This window comes from Xiphophorus maculatus, chromosome 9, assembly GCF_002775205.1.
Source record: "Xiphophorus maculatus strain JP 163 A chromosome 9, X_maculatus-5.0-male, whole genome shotgun sequence".
NCBI classification, from domain to species: Eukaryota; Metazoa; Chordata; class Actinopteri; order Cyprinodontiformes; family Poeciliidae; genus Xiphophorus; species Xiphophorus maculatus.
The window spans coordinates 24,256,876-24,277,287 of NC_036451.1; the positions used below are offsets into that span (position 1 = coordinate 24,256,876).

The window sequence follows — 20,412 nt, forward strand, 5'->3', positions numbered from 1 at the left end:
ATGAATACTGCGCCAAATAATCCCAGCTTTTGATTGTTTTTATTGAGAAAAATTAAGGGAACTTATCTATCTGAGATCAGAGTTCACGTTTGTTATTGTGATCCAAGTCTAATTATCAGCACTCAAACGCAGCATTCTTGTACAGGAAAATTTTCAAAGGAGTCAGTGAACTGATTCTCATTAGGGCAATAAGTGTCTCTCTTCTGACATCAGTTTTTCATTGCTTTTTACTGGTCCACTGATATTTGTCACAGATTATTGTATTGTTGTATAGAAAATTGTAGATTTGGGGCAGGTTGGATCTGAGATTCATCCATTCACAACAGACTCCAAGTTGACCTAAATACTGGTCGATGCAGACCTGATTCTCGTTCCTTTTCCTTTAACATATGCTTAATTAAAACGGCATTGTCAGTGAACTACATTAAATAAACATTACTTTCTGTAAAACTTTAATAAATACACGCTATCTCCGGGGTTTTTGGTTTGATATTTGATGCTTTTAAGTTCTCATTAGCGCAAAGTCGTGATTTGATTGCTGTCAGAAGCAACCAATAAGAATCAGAGTGTTGAATTAGAGCGCTTAGAAGGCGGGCACTGTCGACACGTATTAGCCAATCACAGCCATCGCCAGCTTGTCGGTAGCCAATCGAAAGCGAGGTTTCATCTGCCTGTGGTATATGGTGGAAGTGAGGCTGCTCATCTCTTCAGACGGAAATACAGTGCAGTTATTCATGGTGAGTAGCTTTAAAGCTGTGTTGCTGGAATGTGAAATTAAAAAGGCTTAAAATTATGGGTGGAATATCGTGTTTTAGACGGTGTAGCTGACGTGAAAACCAGTGCTAACCGGAGAATAATGGCGTTAAATGGCACTTCCGCTCCGCTGTGGTCATAACGGTGTGATGATGTTTAACCAACTGGTGATAATTGACCGAATAGTTTGGCAGCTAGAAGGACTTTGTCATAGAAACACCGTGAATGTGTCATGTTAATTTTAGGGGGTTATTATCTTAACTGTTTAGGTAAAAATTAAATCTGCCTTGTGAAAACAGTATACATAAACAGTAACCTTGTCTTTTTTACTTTCTTATAGCAGGTTGCTCTTTTGTGCAAGAAAAATATATATTTTTTAATTAATTTATTTATTTAGGTCACATTAGTTATTTATATTTCTGCTCCTCCAGGTGACTGCAGTTGCCTCCAGAGACGTCACTACAATTGAAAGACACGGGTGGCTTTGCCCCAATATCTAGATTATTTTTCTTTTACACATTTTCCAGGGCTTTTTTCTATATATGTTTTTCTCTCTCTCAACTTTAAGCGGTTCCTATTGACAGGCAGATTTTATTTCCAGACAAAGATACAATGAGTAAAGACAAAAAGCAATTTGCAAATACTTCATTAAGCGACAACAATACCACACAATAAAAAATAAAAAATTCAGGAACAGTTGGGGAAACAAAGTCATGCGTCAGCCTGGAGAGAGTCCATTGTCTACAAATGGAGAGAGCATGGGAGAATGTTGAACTTTCCCAAGAGGGGTTTACCCAAATTACTCCAAGAATTCATTAAAAATATATTCCCAAATGCTTGATGGGAGTTGTTGCCAAGGGGCAATTAGTGATTAGTTTTGCAAAATTACTTGCAATTAGATAGCAGGCGAGTGGTAACGATGTTTTTACACAGGGCCAGGTTGGTTTGGATAAGTTGGTTTTTTTACTATCAGAAAGGGAAAATATGGTTTGAAAAATCCATTTGTTATATTTAAGCAGATTATTTTTGTCTGATATCAGAACTTGTTTCTGATCTTAAATGTTGTGACACAAAGCAAAAAAAAAGAGACATTTGTAAGGGGGGAAATTGTAATGTATTTATATTATTTATTTTAATACTTATAAACAAATAAAAAAGTATGTGTCTTGATTCATTGCACACTGATTGATATCTATTATTTTTCCAGATTGATTTTTGTATTTTTTGCTCACAGCTCAAACCCTCTCCCCCCAATAAATTTAGGTTAATAGAAAATAAGAATACATGAGATCAATAAAATTATTTTTAATACAGAAATGCTATGTTGTAGCTTTTCAAAGGCTTGATTGGAAAATACTTTTTTTATCAGTTTTATAAATAACTTGCTCATTTTTAGGACTTAATTCAGCCTAGTATTTATATTAATCCATAATCTTTATGTAATTTTTAGTGAAACGTAGAATTATGGGTTGGCATCTTAAACATAACAACATCCATGTCGATGTTCTTAATTTGGCATAACTTGTCAGAACCAGAATGGCTTCCTTCTCCTTCACATAAAGAGAATTAGCTCTTTCTTATTTATTTTTTATATATGTTTATTGTCGTATTGTGCGACTGTCTCTCCTTGCCGCCCACTCCTTCCTCTCATCTTTTCATTCACATCTCTTGTTTTGTCATCCCTTCATTTCAGATGCAGTTCATGCTTCTGTTCAGTCGTCAAGGCAAGCTCCGGCTGCAGAAATGGTACGTGCCTCTGTCTGACAAAGAGAAAAAGAAGATCACCAGAGAGCTGGTCCAGACCGTCTTAGCCCGGAAGCCTAAAATGTGCAGCTTTCTGGAGTGGAGAGACCTAAAGATTGTTTATAAGAGGTGGGTGGTGATTGGGCTTGTCCAAGAACCCGATCTTATCTGAACCTTCTTTGACTAATTGGTTATGTGGTTTGGTCAGGCGGATCAGGAACGGCTGTGAGCAATGAGATAAAACCATCATGAATAGACTACAAGTAGGAGGAGTATCAATTTTCCCCTCATTATATCCTGTTGCTGTGCCAACGGGCAAGCAGGCAGACTATTGGTGAGGCTGGGTGGCCCAGCCTGAACAGATTAACATGGTACTGAAGGTGCCTTAGCAGACAGGTTTATTTACAAGCTGTAGTTAAGTAATGAGAAGGGTTTTTGTCACTGCTGTTTTTTTTCTGGGCTGCCCATTTTCCTTATTGAAATAGCTCAAACTCAGTCCGACTGGATGGAGTGTGTCTATGAACACCAGTTTTAAAGTCTCGCCACAGATTCTCGATTTAAGTTTGTTTCCTGAATACTCACGGAGTGAATTGAAAGGGAAAAGCTGGTTTTGATCCCTTATGAGTAAGGTTCAAGCTGCATTGAAAGGTTAGGAGATATGAAACATGTTGGCTGTATTTTGATATTTGCATAAATGTATTATAAATTGGTGCAGTACTGTCACTGAAGTGGACTTGGAATATGACAAAACTAATTTAAAAGTGACTTTTCAGCAAGATATAGGAGTTTGTTTTAACTAAATAATCCCTTGATGTTGATTAAAAAATGTACTAGCTCTACTGGCAGACATTTTTTCCACGTTGTAACGTAATCTACCAATGGGACTCATACTTTTTCATCAATATTAGGTAAGTATTGACTTTAAACAAGCTCCCATGTCTTTTTGAAAAGTTACTTGTAAGTTAGTTTTGTTTTATTTGAGGTGCATTAAGATGTTTGCAGTAGGAACTACACAACAACTTGGTAATATTTTGTGTTTTTGTAGTGACATGTCTTCTTTGTCTTCATAATGTTTGTCTAGACTAATACTGAGATTATGTAGCTGGACTATATTTAGCAATTAGCTTCTTCGGGGAATCAGCAGCAGGATCAGAAGTATATTGTTACTAAAGCTAAACGTTTAAGGACATAAATCCTTATAAGAATAATTTTTATGAAGGAAAGCATCCTATTTATAAAATATCATTTTAATGTGATGACTTGCAAAAGAGAGACGTAATGAAGTGCACAAGGAAAACCCCTATAGAGTTGAATCAATAACAGGAAATGGATCATAGTACAAACAAGAAACTGCCTTTGTGTTTCCGGAAAGCAGGCAAGACCTTTATTCTTGTCTGAAACCAACTCTGCGGACCATCATCCCTCGCCGCCTCTGCTCGCCCCGCCCTGTGACTGGAGGGGACCAGCTGACCAGCTTCTTTATTAGCCAATCATCACATGCTTAAAGAGAGCCTCTGGGATTATCGGGGATAAGGAACTGTGGCAGGGGCTTAACTGATTCAGCATCCTCCTCTGGCTTCTGGCGTTTTAATGAACACGCTGCGCACAATGAGCAGCCATCTTTAATAACGGCCGAGAACTCCTCTCTCAGCAGTATTTAAGTGCAAAGGGAAACTGCACTGTATATCACTTCTATGTAACGCGTAAAGTCATCTCTTCCTAGCAGGTGCTGCACCAAACACGTTTAAAGTCGCTGAAAATTATGACATGATCATTTACAATACCCTTTACGATTGTACTGATGTTGTAATGATGATTGTGATTCTAAATATTGTGTTTTTCTGTTGTTTTTTTGTGTTTTTGTTTTATGGTAAAAGAGGTTTATTTGAGCGCTTTGTGTTCTTCCTGTGTTGTAGATATGCCAGCCTGTATTTCTGCTGTGCCATAGAGGACCAGGACAATGAGCTCATCACTCTGGAAATCATCCACAGATATGTGGAGCTGCTGGATAAATACTTTGGCAGTGTGCGTTTGGATCTCTTGTTCAGTTTCCATTCATGTTGTATTGTTTTTTTAAATTTTTTTTAAAGTGCACACGTAGCCAGATATCTGGGAAAACAGACACATCTTAATGTGTTTTGGCCTTTCAGCCACACAAAAACTCTGTTGAATGTCATTACAAATGATTACTTATAAAAGTTCCAACCAAAGTGGGAATTTGAGAAAACTTCGTGTTTGTGTGTGTGCATGGGAAAATGGAGATTTTGGGTCCTGCGCATTGCAGTCTGCGACAAACAAAGTAGCAATATTTTATCCACATATTTGTTTGACACAATTCCCAATCGACATCGTCTTTGGTTTCATTCACTTCTTATTCTAACACGGTTTTTAAAAGTAGTTTGCTCTATATGTCCACACAAACAAACCTCCTGGCGCCATGTTTAATTCTTAACCGGAAGTTGCTTTGAGGCAATCTGATTGATTAAGAGGTTTTAGCTGTGCGCTACACTGCCCCCTATTGGTTTGGCATGTTTAAAACAAAGTTCATGAACCCTCTCATTTGTGCGGGTTCACGTGGACAAAATCTTTTTTGAAACTGATCCTGTGTGTACAATGTTATTTTTAAACGATGTGACAAAGATATTTGTTTTTATAAAGACCCAGCTACGTGTGTACAAGGCCTAAGGCTGCCACCAGTTGAGCTTAGCAATGACCGCAGCGTGTACTGTGTATATTTACTTTTTCAGGTTTGTGAGCTTGACATTATTTTCAACTTTGAGAAGGCCTACTTCATTCTGGATGAATTCTTGCTGGGCGGTGAGGCTCAGGAAACGTCCAAGAAGAACGTTCTGAAGGCCATCGAGCAGGCGGACCTACTGCAGGAGGTAAGACCTGCACTCACTGGTAAAGCAGTAATTATAATAATAATATAACATTTCAGCTAATTTCCATTTCTTTTTTTACATCAACGACAAATAAAATGCACCTTTTACATTGTAGCAATGATGCCTTTTAATAATGGTTAAATTAGTGAGAATTTTGGTTACTAATGAGGTTAGGAACAAAAGGTCTTGTTCCTAAATAACAATAAACTTCCTTTATAGTTTTTACTTTTTCATTAGATTTGAACATAAATTTTAAATTTTGTCAATTAAATAAAATGAGCAAGCTTTTAAAATGATGATTAATGTCTAGTAAACAGACGCAAGTGATGCAGCTCATCAACTCACTGTGAAAAGCTGTAAATGTTGGTGAATGGGAGTCTCTGTGTGTATATTGTTTTCTTATTACAATCACTTATTCTGTCTAGAAAAACTGACTTGGTGTCAGGATTGAAAATTCACTTTCCTACATGACATCAGACAGGATTTTGTCCTAAAACAAGTGCACTTGGAGCAATGTGTGTTGAAGCACGTTACTTTCTTCGTTAGTTTTGTTGTTGAGAAGCCATGGAAGTGCCCTGCCACCACTTTGTCTGCAGGATATCAGTTTTTAAGATGTTACAGGAAGTCAAAAATATGGCAATGTACATCACCCAAACAAAAACAATACATTTCGGGCTTTGACTTTTTTTCTCAAAATCTAACAATCTTTGTACATGGTCATGGAAATGCCCCACATTTATAACAACAAAAAATGTATATTTTGGTGTAAATGCACCACCACATATCTGCTGTAAGTCTGGTTAAATTCTTTCTGGTTCTTAAACATGACCTCATTTTATTTTTTGTAATTTGTCTTGTCATGCTTTTCAGTGTGCTTCATGTTTCTTGCACTTAATCGCTTAATCTTGATTGAAACTGACATGTTTCTCTCTGTGCTTGTGTATTCTTTGCTGTTGTGATTTGCAGAATATAGACTTTCAGATGCGTCTGTTTGCAGGTACAGTTTGTTAAACTCAATGTAGGCCTTCCTGTAGTTTTAGATCAGTAGCCCTAGATAGACTATAGCCATCAGAATTAACACACCGGCAATGGACAAATCTGACACCTGGATTATGACATGAAAATGAGAGATTCTGGTGTGTTATCTGCTTCATACTGACCTCATAGCAAAGCGTATGTCTTATGGAGTCACAGTTTTCAAAGGGCAAATATCATCATAGCTTAAAGCCAAAAAACCTACAAATCTTCTAAATATGGAACAAATAAATTAAAGTTGGTATTTCTGTAAATATTTTACAGCAGAAATTTAAATTTGGCACTAGCTTGAAATTTTATTGCACCAAAACATATTTTGGTTAATATTATGCACAGTTAATAATCAAGTTAAGTGAAATGACAGACTGTGTCCTTGGAATAAAATTTTGCCAGATGCATTACTGTAGTGCAGCAAAGCCCTGGCAAGAAAGGCATAGGCTGATTACATGTTATGAAAAAAGTGACACTTTCAGCTGCTTCCATTCACTTCCACTACGTTTTACATATTAACAGGATAACTTTGGTAGTAGAGTTATCCTGGTGTCGCAGTAGCTTTTTTTTTTTTGTTTTTTTTAGAGAAATTACCAAATGAATAAATAAACTTGTTTTTGAACAGGTGGTTTTGGGTCAGGGTACGTTATAATGACCATGGAGTTCAGTGTTCACACCTAAAGTCATCACTCTTCACAATTTAGTTTTTTTTGGTGAAGTTCTTGTCTGCCTTTAGCTTGGATGAGTTTAAAAAAAAAAAAATACAGTTCTCCCTAAATACAAGTGAAAATAAAAAAATGTAAACATGATATATGCCCTTTAAATGTTAACTCTGTAGCATGACGGAGCTTTTGTTCAGATGTTTAGAGGGCATCTGCGGGTTAACATCCATAGTAGTTCTGGGATCAAGGCTTCACAGATTACTAGAAGAAAACTAAATGGAGATTCTCAGGCATCCAAGTTATGTTTGACCCGCTCACTGACCACAAAACAATCCAACTTCGCTATGATAAGGGACAAGCATATTTAGCACAAACATTGGAAAAATTTGTGTTTTCCTTGTAAATGGTGCCTCATTTGTGGGTTGAGTAAAGTATATGGGTTGTGCCCAAATAAATTTGCCAAATCCTTTCTGCCAATCCTAGACACCATATTCTGCTTTTTGACTTTTGTTTGGTGTTATGGGACTTGATTGAAGTTTGAAGAAATAAGATATATTCACACAGCTTATTGAGGGGACTCGGTGGTGTGTGGGAGAACTACTGTATACGCAACCACAACCGCATGACACGTCTTCCTCATGCTGGTAACCAGCTTGGTCACACACTGCTGTGGAACAGAATGCGATTCTTCAACCAGGATTTGTGGGAAACAACCAGCTTGGTTGTGTTCATCATTTTGAGATGAACAGCATTCCAGAATGGATCCCTCCAGTGTTCAGTGGGGATCAGGCCAGAACAAAACTGTATCCAAAGTATTTCATCTTCTCCAATCCTGAATCCTAGATGTATTGGTGCAGTAAGTTGTGGATATTAATGGACTTATTATTAAAATCGGACAGAGAAAAGATGGAGTTGAAGCAGGAGGGAAGGGAGACCACCGTAGAAGCGCTCATGGTTTCACAATAGAAGACGAGGTCACACATTACGATTTGCCAAGGAAATATCACACACTTCTTGATATTTGTCGCAGGTTATCTTTGGTCATGGAAGCTCCTAATCAGTTCTCAACGTATCTGTAACGCCAAATGTCCACAGACCTCCGATTCAAGCTCATTGCCAGAGATTTTCTTTCACGACAAGAGATTTTGGCTAAGATGTCTGATAATTGCACAACATGGACCCTGCTTAGCAGTGGAGAAAAGGAATTGCTAATGGTTGCGATATTTCATGTCAATATCATTTTGTACAGAGATTGCCCCCAGTGATGACAAGCCTTGTTTTTTCCAGTGAGAGAGATGCTGCCTCATAACATCACACTGCCTCCACCAATAAGCTGTTTGGCACGGTCTAGGTGGATTTGACAAGCTTTTCATGAGCCTAACCCACATACTCAACTTGGCTGCACAAATGCATTTTGCATACAAATTGTGGCACCATTTAGGGTGAAATATCCAACAGTTTAAGCATTGAGCTCTTCCTCAATGCTTCTTTATTGCCAAGAAGCATTGCAAAGAAACTGTTGATATGAACCAGTTTACAATGAATGTAACCAGTTAGGCAGCAGGCTGATGGGTTTGCTGTATGTCTTTCCTCAACATTTGGTGTGACGGCGCTCCAAAAGGCCCCAGCTAATGAGTTCTTGGAAGGGAAATCAGGTCACTGCTGACGAGCCCATTAACATCCACCAGAGAAAAGTAGTGTTATTTAGAGAGAACACAGGGACACTCTTTTCTATACACGGTGACAAAATGCTACACAGGTTTGGCTTCTTGGTGACAGAACCCCACAATGCATAACTAGCTTAAAATATACCAATAATACACAAACATCCTCCTGGTGGACTGCGCATAAATTAAAAATGCCCATCTTTAGTCATTCATCTTGAACCAATTCTATCTCATTGTGAAAGTATTGTACGTTAAAGTATAAAAACTGGGGGCATCAAGCTGTCTCCAATTTTACAAATTGGACCAAATTCAACTAAGAATTTGGACAAAACTGAAGTGAAACGGTTAGGTAACGTATTCATGGATCCAGTGTTGGGGAATGTAAATGAATCCCGTTGTAATTATCTGTGTGAGGCAGTTGCTGCTGCCAGGCAAGTCCAAAATGCCAGAGGACACAATGGTGAAGCCGTCTGTATTTACAGACAGCTGGGCTGTCTGTGCACAGACTGTCCTCTGATCCTTAGAGGATTGTGGTAAGTTCTTCCTCAGCTCTTTCCCTTTTAGTGTATACAATAGATCAGTGGGATGGTGTCTGATATTAGAAGTGGAGTGAAAACAAGATGTCCATTTTAATCACAACAAGAAAAGCAGAAACAAAATTGATTGGCTCAATTCTGTATTTATAGAGCCAGAGTGAAGACTGGGGAAGTTTGCCAAATGAGGAGATCTTGTAAAGGCCAATCCGTGCCTCCATCCATTTAATTGGTAACTAGACTGGTGAAGTCAGTCAGTCAGCATGGGTTTTTGCAGCTCTGCGTGCCGTGAACTTCTGATTGCATGCGTTTCTGTCAGTCTGACTGTCTCTTAACTCTGAGCAAAACATACATCAGCACTAAAAGGGTTTTAGCTGGCATGAACACGGCTATACATTTTTCTGTACACACCCGCAGCCCTACTAACAGAGATTAAAATATAATCCAACGCTTTTCGGCTCAAGATAAGCTTTTTGTAGTTTACTTTTGAAGAAGAGTTGAAAATCAGATAAATTGGAAAGTTAAATTATATAAATGTTGATTTTGGTTTTTAAATGTGGATCTGTGGAGACCGGGGTTGATTTTTATATTGACGGCAGCAAATACAATTGGTTACCTTTCTGATTTTTGAACAGGGAAATGATGTTGAAACTACTTATATTTATGACATCTTATGTTTTGGTCCCAAATTTAGTATTTTACTTTTTATCCTCAAAATCTGCAATATCAAATTATAGAATTAAAAAGATAGATGTGTTCATTTTCTTTCCACTACACATTCTCATTTCCTGCCTACATTTCAAGGGTCTTTGGTGCCCATGTTTAAGCTTTCTGAACTAATACATTTAAAAACAGTCATACTTTGTCTTTTTGTTTTGCAGCCTCTAAAATTTCTTTTAGAAATCATGAAAATGAGGGTAGTAAATAATGAATTTTAGTGCATTCAAGTTTGGCAATGACATTGGCCTCGGCAAACTAATTTCTGGCAGCAGAGTCTAGAATGTCACCTTACTGGTAAGAAGCTGGTTGTGTGAGGCTGAGCGATACCAGCTAGAAATAGTTGGACTCACCCCTACTCTTCAACATTACGAAACTTGAACTGGTCCTGACCATGCCACACTTGACTATATCTTTACTCTTGCACAGCTGGTGAAGGGGTCATTGACGTTTGTCCAGTTCAAATATGTTTTGTGGATTTAGAAGACTTAGGACTTTGTCCCCCAGTGGCATTTTGTTGGAAGGTGTTATAGGACTGTAGGATACTGGGTGGGGCTTTAAGGTTTAAGGACCTTAGCATAAAGTCAAGCTGGTCTCAATGCGTGTTGGGCTCCACCTTGTCCCCGCTGCCGTCTGTGGCATTTGTGGGCCAGAATCAAGGTACACAGGTGGAGAGGACTGTGTCTGGCTTGGAAAGTGCAGGATCTCATCATTGCTTTTTCCAAACAATATGATTTTTGTTGGTCTCTTAAGAGCCAAACTTTCAGCGTGTACGAGGAAAATTCACAGTGAATGAGAGTTGACTCCTGGCCTACGTCTGAGGCCATGGATCTCAACCTGAACAAGGGGAATGGCCTGAGGCTCAGTATCTACATCAAGCAGAAAAGTTTAGGTGTCTAGGTGTCTTGTTCATTGGTAATGGTATGATGGGTCAGTAGATGAATTGGGGCATTGTCTAGAGGCACTGCTGCTGTAATTGCGATATAGGAGCTGAGCCAAAAAGTAAAGCTCTCGATTTGCAGGACTGTCAATCGTCCGACCTCTAACTATGGTCCAGAGATATGGATCATGGCACAAAGAACAGGAGCAGCTTCCTTCATAAAGATACTGAGAGCAACTCAGACTAGAGCTGCTTCCCCACCACATTAAAAGAAGACATTTGATATAGATTAAGCATCTGATCAAGATACCCAATGGGGACCTTGTTTTTTAAGTTTTCTGAGCACATCTAACTGGGTAGAACCCAGTGCTTACTGAAGAGTCCATGTATCACTGCTAGCCTGGGAATGTCTTAAGATGTTTAAGATCCAGTCTTCAACCTGTTACACTCACAACCCAATCTCAGATAAGTGGACGAATTGACAAATGGACCACATCTTCAGAAGTCATCAGGAAGAAGTTTGACTTTTGATAATGTCTGCGGCTACATAATCATTCCTTCATTTCAAAAAGATGCTTCTTGCTGAAAGTCAATTGGAGAAGTTTTTTTGTTTTTTTTTAAGACCGAGAGAAAAGGGTAATACTATCCAGACAACATTTGTTATTTTTCTAACAGAGTAGATTTTTTTGAATGCAGTTCTTTTACTTGTGATTTCAGTCTGGAAGTCCAGAGTTATATCAGCCGCCCAATGACCATACATCCTGGAAAGACGTGAACCAGCTTCATGACCCTGAAATCCTTGAAGTAGAACATTAAGTTACCTATCTGGTGCTGCACCATTTCAAAATTGAGCTCTTTACGGGGTTAAACATTATATAAAATCTGAAAACGACAACAACAAATCTATAATCCAGTAAAGAACCAAGCTCATTTATCTATAAATTGTTTTTATTGTGGCGCCTCCTCTTGTTATGGTTGTTTTATAATCAAAGCAGCAGTCAGACCACATTAAAAGAAGACCTCCTGTGGTGAAGTTGCTGCAAGTTATACAAGAGGAAAACACTTTAACCAGCAATCTGCTTGATAGCACAGCGTAGAAATCAGGGTACACAGCTGGAGTTTTTAAAGCACTACTGTTACAATGAAGTTGTACAAGACAAAAAAACCAGATGAGAAATCAGAATATAAGCCCTGTGTGGCTAAAACAGTGCAGGGGTAGTTGGGGCTTATTTTGGACCTGTTGCCTTGTGTTTCTAAGCATTAGTAAGGACATAGCCCAGTAATTAGAAAACATACCACAGCGGATTTGGTGGAAGCTATTTTGATAGGGCTGTAATTAAATTTTTCTCAAGCCCTGATCCTTCCTTTGCTGCCAGCGGGCAGATATTCTTTAGGATTAATGAAGCCTCAGAGGACTCTGAGCAGGTCAGCGTGGCAGACACCTGAGATAGGTTGAGAAGAGATGAACTGGGCGGAGATGTTGAAGTGGTCCATATTTGATCTGGGGGTTTTTTGTGTGTTTTTATTTCTTGAGCACATTCCCTAGACGAGTTGTAGAGTAGGTTGGTAGATTTGATCAAACGGTCTTTGTCCTTATGGAAATGTTTGCCTCACAGGTGTGATGGTCCCAAATATGGCGTCAGAAGCCTCTGGTCTTTTCCAGAATTAGGCCAGCTAAGGTGAATACTTTGTGTCTGTGGGTATAGGCTGTCTGTACCACTAGAGTCTGTAGGGTTTTTTTTTTTTTTTGTATGTCTTTGTTTAGTTTAAGAATCTGTCTGTAGCTCAGTTTCTAGTACCATCCCTGGTTTCCTGGTAGTGGTGTCTTCACTGTTGACGGTGTACAGTTGTGTTGTGATCAAAAATCTGTCTTTCTGTTTATTTTTGTTTATGTTGGCGTCATTACTGCCACTTTCCACTGCTCAACATAATATACAAACTCATTTGGGTTACCTTTGCACAACGGACTCACTGACGGAGTTAAAGCATTGCAAACTATAAGATGTTCATAATGTCTGATTTCATGCCAATTACTTACATTGCAAAAGTATTACAATATTAACTTCTTCCCATTTTGTCAGATTGCAACCACAAGCTTCAATGTAATTAATCTGGACTTCTATAGAAATATACATCAGCAGGACAACTGTTGAGTTGAGTCTTGTACAAAGTGATTTTTCTGTTACATATTGTTTATTGTAGTCAGTTATTGCATAATATTGAATGTAGTGTCTGTAAAAAATATTCACACACCTTAGAACTTTTACCCTTTACATTTTTTGTAGACAAATCAACCATGATCAACAAAATTTGGGTTTTATGGGGTTTTTTGCAAACAACATACAAATTGTGAAATTGAACACTGACCTCTACCAAATAATTAAAAAGTTCACATAAAATAAGTACATATTCATCCCCCTTAAAAGTGACTGACCTAATTAAACAAAGGTCTTGCCAATTGGTGTTAGTAGTATTACACTGAGTGGAATGGAGAGCAGTGACTGTAGCATAAAGACAAGGGTCGAAGTTCACCTTCCAACAGAAACAGACCAGTTAAGATTAAGACTTTTTTTTTTTCGCTTTTACTCTAAATCACAATTCCTCACTACTTTCTCTCAGGCTATTGCATTGAATCCCATTAAAACACATTAAAGATTGTGGTTGTAACCTGACAAACGTTTAAGCAACAAGAAAACATTTGCTAGGATTAAAGCTAAGCTAAGTTACCCCACTTTACCCTGAAACATGATGTAGACAAGGATGTTGTGTGACTCTCTTTGTCTAAACGGATAATTTAATACGAAGGACAGAATGAAGTGGTTAAATGCTGCATTTTGCCTGCTGCTCTGTGTCCTGCATGTCCTGCTGCTGAGGAGCAGAGTGTGAACGCGGTGGAGGCTGTTACCACTGAGTGTTGTCTTGTTTTCTCTCCCTCAGCCCCGTCATGAGTACTTTAATGTGCCTATGTACTGATTGGCTGCCATCTGCTGCTGCTGCTGCCGCTGCTGTCCGCCCTGCATGCTGCGCTTCTCAGTGCCTGGTACCTTTTCTCTCTGGCCTCTGAGCACCTGACCTTATGTTCGGGGTGTATCGTCGGCCTCACTTTCAATTCCACTCGAAACATGACAGCCGGGCTAAAGTGTTGTCCAGGAAGTTAACCACAGCTAAAATTCAGTGGTGGATTTTTTATTATTATTATTTTTAAACTGCTCCTCTGGAACAAGAAAACATCACTTTTAAATCGAGCTAATATATTTATGTAGCTATTATAATTGTTTATTTTATGCATTATTGCATGTCTGTCAACGGTCTGCTAAATGTTGTACATATTTTTTCTTTCTATTTGTGTATTTTCTTGCTGTAAAGGACAAAGTTTGCATTTTGTGTCGTCATGATCCATTGTAGGGTTTTTGTTTTTGTTTTTTTAAATGAAGCTCAATTTCCTCTTAGACATTTTTGCCCCATCTTTTTCTCTTTGAGAAACTCTGACTGAAAATTTGAGTGAAATTCCTGGTTAATTAACTGGCGACATTCTTGGAACAAGAAGATGGATTTCAAGCTCATTGATTTTTGGTTAAATAGGACACGTTAGCTCAGTTAGTCACGGGAGTCGCTTGTTCTGCGCAGCTCCCCGTCACTCTATGGGGAAACACTGCCCCCTGTTGGAGATTCGGCAGCACAACCATGCAGGGAGTTTCACTGTGTTTCGGTCTTCTATTTGCTCTCAGGACAGGAGTGTTTGCGTTTATAGGAAAAATATTTTAAAAATGAATAACAGCTCACTGTGTACGGTCATGCTAACTCTGAAGCTACTTAAACACAGACTGGAGGTTAATGTTAGTTATTTTATTCACAGATGTAGTGTGTGTGTGTGTGTGTTTTTTTTTTTTGGTTCACAGAAGATGTTTTTGTCAGATTTTAATTCATGTTAAAGTCTGTGTGAATCTAAAACAAGTTATTAATTTACATATTTTTTTTGGGGGGGGGGTTCTGTCACACTGATGATGACTAGAAGTTGTGTGACATTAAAATAAGTCTGAGACAATAGCAAAGACTAGCAATAATCTAGATTCTTAATTTCTGTTTGACATGACTCTATTTTTGTATTTTAAAATAAATGTTAAAAATATCACTAATTAGATATGTAATTTCCACTGAAGGTAAGTGTTTATAGATGAATTATATTAAAATTTATTTTTGCACCAAATACAAATTGTGTGGATAAATCAAGGACCACTTATTCTCAACCGAAATCTGTCCTCCTAACAAATATAAAAATCATAATTGGACCGTTATGATGAGTGGAGTGATGTAATAATTGATTTTAACAATATATATAATAAATCACACATTTATGACCATTAAGCTAGTTTGTTTTTTTTCTGTTGTAAACGTTTAATTTAAAATTTCTGTGATGCCATGTAGCACATTTCTTAAACACTCAGGCAGATGTTTAGAAACGAAGTCATATTTCTTGTTGGAAAGAAACTCAATTGTGCCAAACATTGTGTGAAATATCCATACCACTTAAACTTTTTAAAATATTTTATGAGATTACAGACTTTGATTTTATTTGTACTTTATGTGAAAGACCAACTTGAACTTTGACTGGTCCATTCCAACAAGAAGATGTTGACTCCATACCCACAGAGCCACATGTAACTTTTTACAGTATCCACTGAGGCTCTATGTAATATTTGTCCAAAATGCTAAAAAATTAATATTTTAAACTAAGTATTAAAAAATACATATTTTATGTAATGTATACACTGCATTATCAGAAAAATACTGTGAACTTTTTTCTTTTTTGTAAAAATTTACTTTTTTTGTCTTTTGGTTGCAAAGTATGCATCTTTTTAAAAGAATTATTTTCAATTGAAAAGTTTTGTGCGTTCCTTTTGTGCAAAACAGTTTGATAACTTTGTTAAAACCTAAAAAAACAAAAAATAAATGCTTTTTTTTTTACATTTAAAAATCTAACTATTTTTGATAAGCAAAGCTAAATAAGCTCATTGGTTTCATGTAGTTTTTAAACAAAGTTTGTTTAGCTGGACCAAAGCCCAAAATGGCTGTCTGGGTTGTGACGTTAGCTGACGCCTGGTCTGTCGCATAAAATCCAAAATAAAATATACTGAAGTTTGTAGTTCTACTCTGATCCAATGTGGAAAAGGTTTAAGAGGCATAAATATATAACATGCTGTTAAAAAAAAGACATTTAGAAAAGTTCTTGTGTAACATGCATCTCCGTGGTGTAGTCACAGAGTTTGAGCTTTCTTCTCTCGAAGTGCAACGTCTTCACAGATGCATCAAAGTTGAAATGTTAGATCCTCTTTCTGTGTGAAGTCGATTTTCTGTCTCACTGCTCTGATGAAATTCCTCTCTTTACCTTTGTGCTGAACGCTGGCTTAGGACGCCAAAGTAAGTGTCTCTCCTTCTCTTTCTTTCACAAACTGATCCGTACGAGCGCGTGTGCACAGCTCCGCAGAGTCACAGTAACCTCCGACGTCTACATTTCAAATCTTGAACAATCGACAATAAGAAGAAAAAGATAGGCCCGATTTTAGGAAACGTTTTACTGGTCTACATCTACGCACGATGACACCAACTCCAACCTGTAAGATGGGTATCTGTTGCATGTTCTTGGTTTTATTAGTTATGGCAGAAACGTGACTCAACATGTCGAAAAGCTAAACGGAGAGAAAAATTACAACAATATTTCAACATGTAGATTTCTTAAATAACCACCGACTAGAACAATATTAAGAGACATGCATAAACTAATGAAAAGTTAATCCAGTCCAAAACAGGGTGAAATAAAATGGAGAGGTTGACTTTTAAATCACAAAAACAATCTTAAAGGGGCAGTATTATATATTTTCCAGGCACTTAGTGCCATTTTATAGCACAATTAAGTAACGACGTTACCTTTAATTATAAATATTCTGTATATTTCCAAACATAACTTAAAAGAAATTCAAATTTGCAAACTAACACCATGAAATGAGCCTCTCTCTCTTTAAGGAGGTCCTACTTTTTCCGACACTCCACTTTCAAACGTCGTCACAGCAACGCTCCCCTTTTACGCCTTTAAAATCGTTCTTAGGAGATTCAATGTCAATGTCAAATTTATTTATATAGCACTTACATTATCCACTGAGGCTCTATGTAATATTTGTCCAAAATGCCAAAATTTACAAGAATCTCTCAAACATGCATGAAAGAATCAAAGCAACACTACAAGTATATTTTTGATGAGAAGAATAAAATTATGATGTAGAGCTAAAAAAAATTTTTTTTAAAAAGTCAATTTCATATAATATCGCCCCTTTAACATAGATCAGTTTCTTCTGAAACTCCCTCACTTGGTGACGTTTTGGTAGCTGGAAGGATGCGGTGAATTTAGAAGCGCTTTTTGTTTGTGCAGCAGCAAATAAAATAGGAGCCGTTTATCATAACATGAGAAACCGTGTAAAAGTTCAAGAGGTCAGAACGTCTCTGCGGGGCGCCGTGGTTTCAGTGATTTCTCACCGCTCTCCCCCTACAGGATGCAGAGACCTCTCGCAGCGTGCTGGAGGAAATTGGACTCATGTAAACATTTCCTCCGTCATCATCCTCCTCATCATCATCCTGCTTTGGTCTCAGATCCCTGTCCTGTGCTGGCTACTGTTCTTCATAGACCCGATAACTCTTATTCAGAATCACACATTCTGACTGTAAAGTCATCTCTAGCAGTTTCTGCTTTCTTATTTATTTATTTATTTTCCTTCTCAGTTTTCCAATGCGCAGTGAGATGACATATGGGGGAAAAAAACCCCAGCAATTTATTATGCTTTTTATATTTTGTTGTCAAGTAAGGGAATAGATTGTGTCACGTTATTTAAAGGGAAGTCTAAAGTATTACGTTAGAACCAAAGAGTAAGGTCTCATCGTTGGGAGGTTATCAATAGCCGATAAGTTTTAAACTGAAGATGTGTGTGAATTAAAACGCACTCACTGTGATCACTCAACAACGCATCACTGTTCAGTCCGGAATAAACGCTGTAATATCTTCGTTTACAAGCTCACGCCGCTCTTATCGATCACACTTTGGCTTTACAAAAATAGCCAATTTACAGTCGAATGCCTTAAACCACTGACTAGTATTATTTTATTTTTTTTATGGCAACAATGTAGCAGGTAAACGCGCTGGATTGGTTTTACTTCACGTAAAAGTGCAAGAATCAAGCTGACTGTTTTTCATTTCCATGTTTACAACTTTGTCGACTAAAAGTCAGAGACATGCAGCAACTGTTAACGCCGCCAAAAACAAGAACTACCCATCCATCCATGGTTTATACCCACTTGTTCTTGGAGGGGCTGGCGTCTAACTTTAGACCCTCGGATAGATTTAGACGTCATTTCCTGCCTCACCGCTAGCAAAGACATCTAGATGTTGCTGGACTAAATGTGGCAGCCCGTTGCCGATGCTGCTCTAAAGTGGTTTTGTAAGACAGATCAGGAGGTCATCAAAACATTTACTGATTTTTAGTAACTTAATTCAAAAGTGAAACTTGTGTTTTATGTAGATTCTTTAGACACTTGGCGACATCTAGTTTTGATAGTGACAACTGAAAGCTGGCAAAAACTCCAAACTCAAGCAAATCTTAAACATTATTCCAAATGAATTGACAGTTAATGGAAAGTTGATTGGAAGAAAACAATGTGGTCAAAAATGGCAAACAAGCGCCTGAGCGAAGTTGTTCCCTCCTCCACCTTCTTCAAATTAAATAAACGTTTGTGCAGAAACAAATTTTCATTTGTGCGGCGACCGTTTTAAACATATTGATAAATGTTTCGAGAGGTCATGAAAGGTCAAACAGACCCCCGCTCCTCCCTCCCCTCAACATTTACCAAATCAAACAAAAATAACTTTCAGTAATATCCTCAAAACAAACTTTTTTTTTAATGCTGCAGCATTCTAAGACATTTTGGACAATTTGGAGATGGTCATCTAATGTTCAAATATGCCTGCAAAATAGGGCATTATGAAATTCCATAAAGACACAGATGACTGAGTTTGTTGAGGGAAAGCTCGACTGGTCTGCTCAGAGCCACAACCTCAACCTGGAAGGACACTTTTCTGATCCATCAGAACAGAGTCCAGAGTCTAGATTCTACCATGTCTGATGCCAAACGAGTGGATACTTTTGGCGGCATAATGAAATATTTTTCACTTTTGAACTGAATTACTGAAATGACCATTTCAGAGATGTTCCTGTTTGCTAAGTTGCACCTGTAAGCAGCAGAGTCCAAAAAAGCTGAATTGTGCACTGCCCGTACTTTCTAAACAAAGAGACGTCTCACCGTAGGACTAAACGATGACACACTGTGGAGCATGTAAAGTACCTACTGACTGTGATCATAAAAATAATAATTTAAAAAAAAAAAAAACCTTCAGTGGTGAAACTTTCCGTTTATAAAAAGCAATAGAAACATAAACCGTTGGAGTTTTTATGCATTGAAACAGTCATTTTTAACCATTTGATCAGAAAAGAAAAAGAAGCTGCACACATAAAATGCCTTGGACGCAGGACTGTACAAATTCCTTGTTATAAATGTGCATTCTTGTGTATGTCTTATTTTGATTTACATGCTGATAAAATCCAAATTGTGCTGTTTACATCTTTTCTATACCTCCTGATGAGCGGTTTCTTGTCTAAAGAGTTTGTGTGACAGAATCTGTGTTGTGTTTACAGTAAAATAAAAGCCGTACATTACCAGAGTTGTGTTTATTGCTCGGTGTGAAGCGACTTGAAAATGCTTTCTTGTCGTGAGGGAGAACGATGCCGTCCTGAACAAGTTTACACTCTATTTTTTTTTTTTTTGTTACTGATGACTTTTATAGGAGTGATAAAAAATAAAATGTAATTTAAGGAGTTGATGGAATTTTTTATTTTTTTTTATTTTACAAAATTCATCAGATGGATTGTTCTATTGGTTATTCTGTCAATTAGTTAGTAGCGTAAAAATAAATTAGCATAATCTGCAGATTTCTCATTTAACACAATATTGCACAATTGGAAATACATTTTACAAATAGAGGCAAATAAACTAATGACTAGAAAATTTCAGAAGAAATTTAAACGGGGCCTGCCAAAGTGTGCCTGTCGGTTCTGGTGCTGAAAATTAGCATCAATGCCAAAGTAAGGTACAATGCACTAAATAGCATGTGGAGAGTCACAAGCATGTTGAGTAACATGGATTTATTTCATTCAGTATGTTATAATTAGTGTATAAGCTAAAATTAGCCAGAATGCTAATGTTAGCTTAAATGCTGCCAATGGCATGCAGGGTATCACTAGTATTACGTTAGAACCAACGTTCTCCAGAATACAATGACTTCCTCCATTCAGTGTACTAAACATGGTCAATAAATAATAATAAAAAATAGCTAAAAAGCTTATTTTAGGGAAAAGGCTTCTGCTAATGCTTGGCAAGGCAGTGCACTAGTGGGGCGCAGTGCACTGCTACTGTTTATGCTAATGTTAACGCTCTGCCTCCTAATTT

At 37.6% G+C, this 20,412-nt stretch overlaps 1 protein-coding gene across 7 annotated transcripts; it reads left to right on the plus strand.

Annotated features, from left to right (window-relative positions):
- The first annotated feature begins 647 nt into the window (after positions 1–647).
- Positions 648–19,623, plus strand: LOC102231073 (AP-1 complex subunit sigma-2). 7 transcript variants are annotated; one of them, XR_002753270.1, is made up of 7 exons: positions 648–737; positions 2,447–2,625; positions 4,413–4,521; positions 5,244–5,381; positions 6,348–6,378; positions 13,804–16,284; positions 17,411–19,623. XR_002753270.1 is itself a non-coding variant. In XM_023339436.1 (7 exons), the coding sequence occupies exons 1-6, from the start codon at positions 681–683 to the stop codon at positions 12,533–12,535; spliced, it is 567 nt and encodes a 188-aa protein (XP_023195204.1). In that variant the 5' UTR covers positions 648–680; the 3' UTR covers positions 12,536–12,545; positions 13,804–13,878. The 7 variants fall into 7 exon arrangements, 5 of the variants coding, with proteins under 5 accessions (XP_023195204.1, XP_023195203.1, XP_023195207.1 ...); XM_023339436.1 differs by lacking the exon at positions 17,411–19,623 and adding an exon at positions 12,483–12,545 and having other exon boundaries at positions 13,804–13,878; XR_002753271.1 differs by lacking the exon at positions 6,348–6,378.
- The last annotated feature ends 789 nt before the right edge of the window (positions 19,624–20,412 follow it).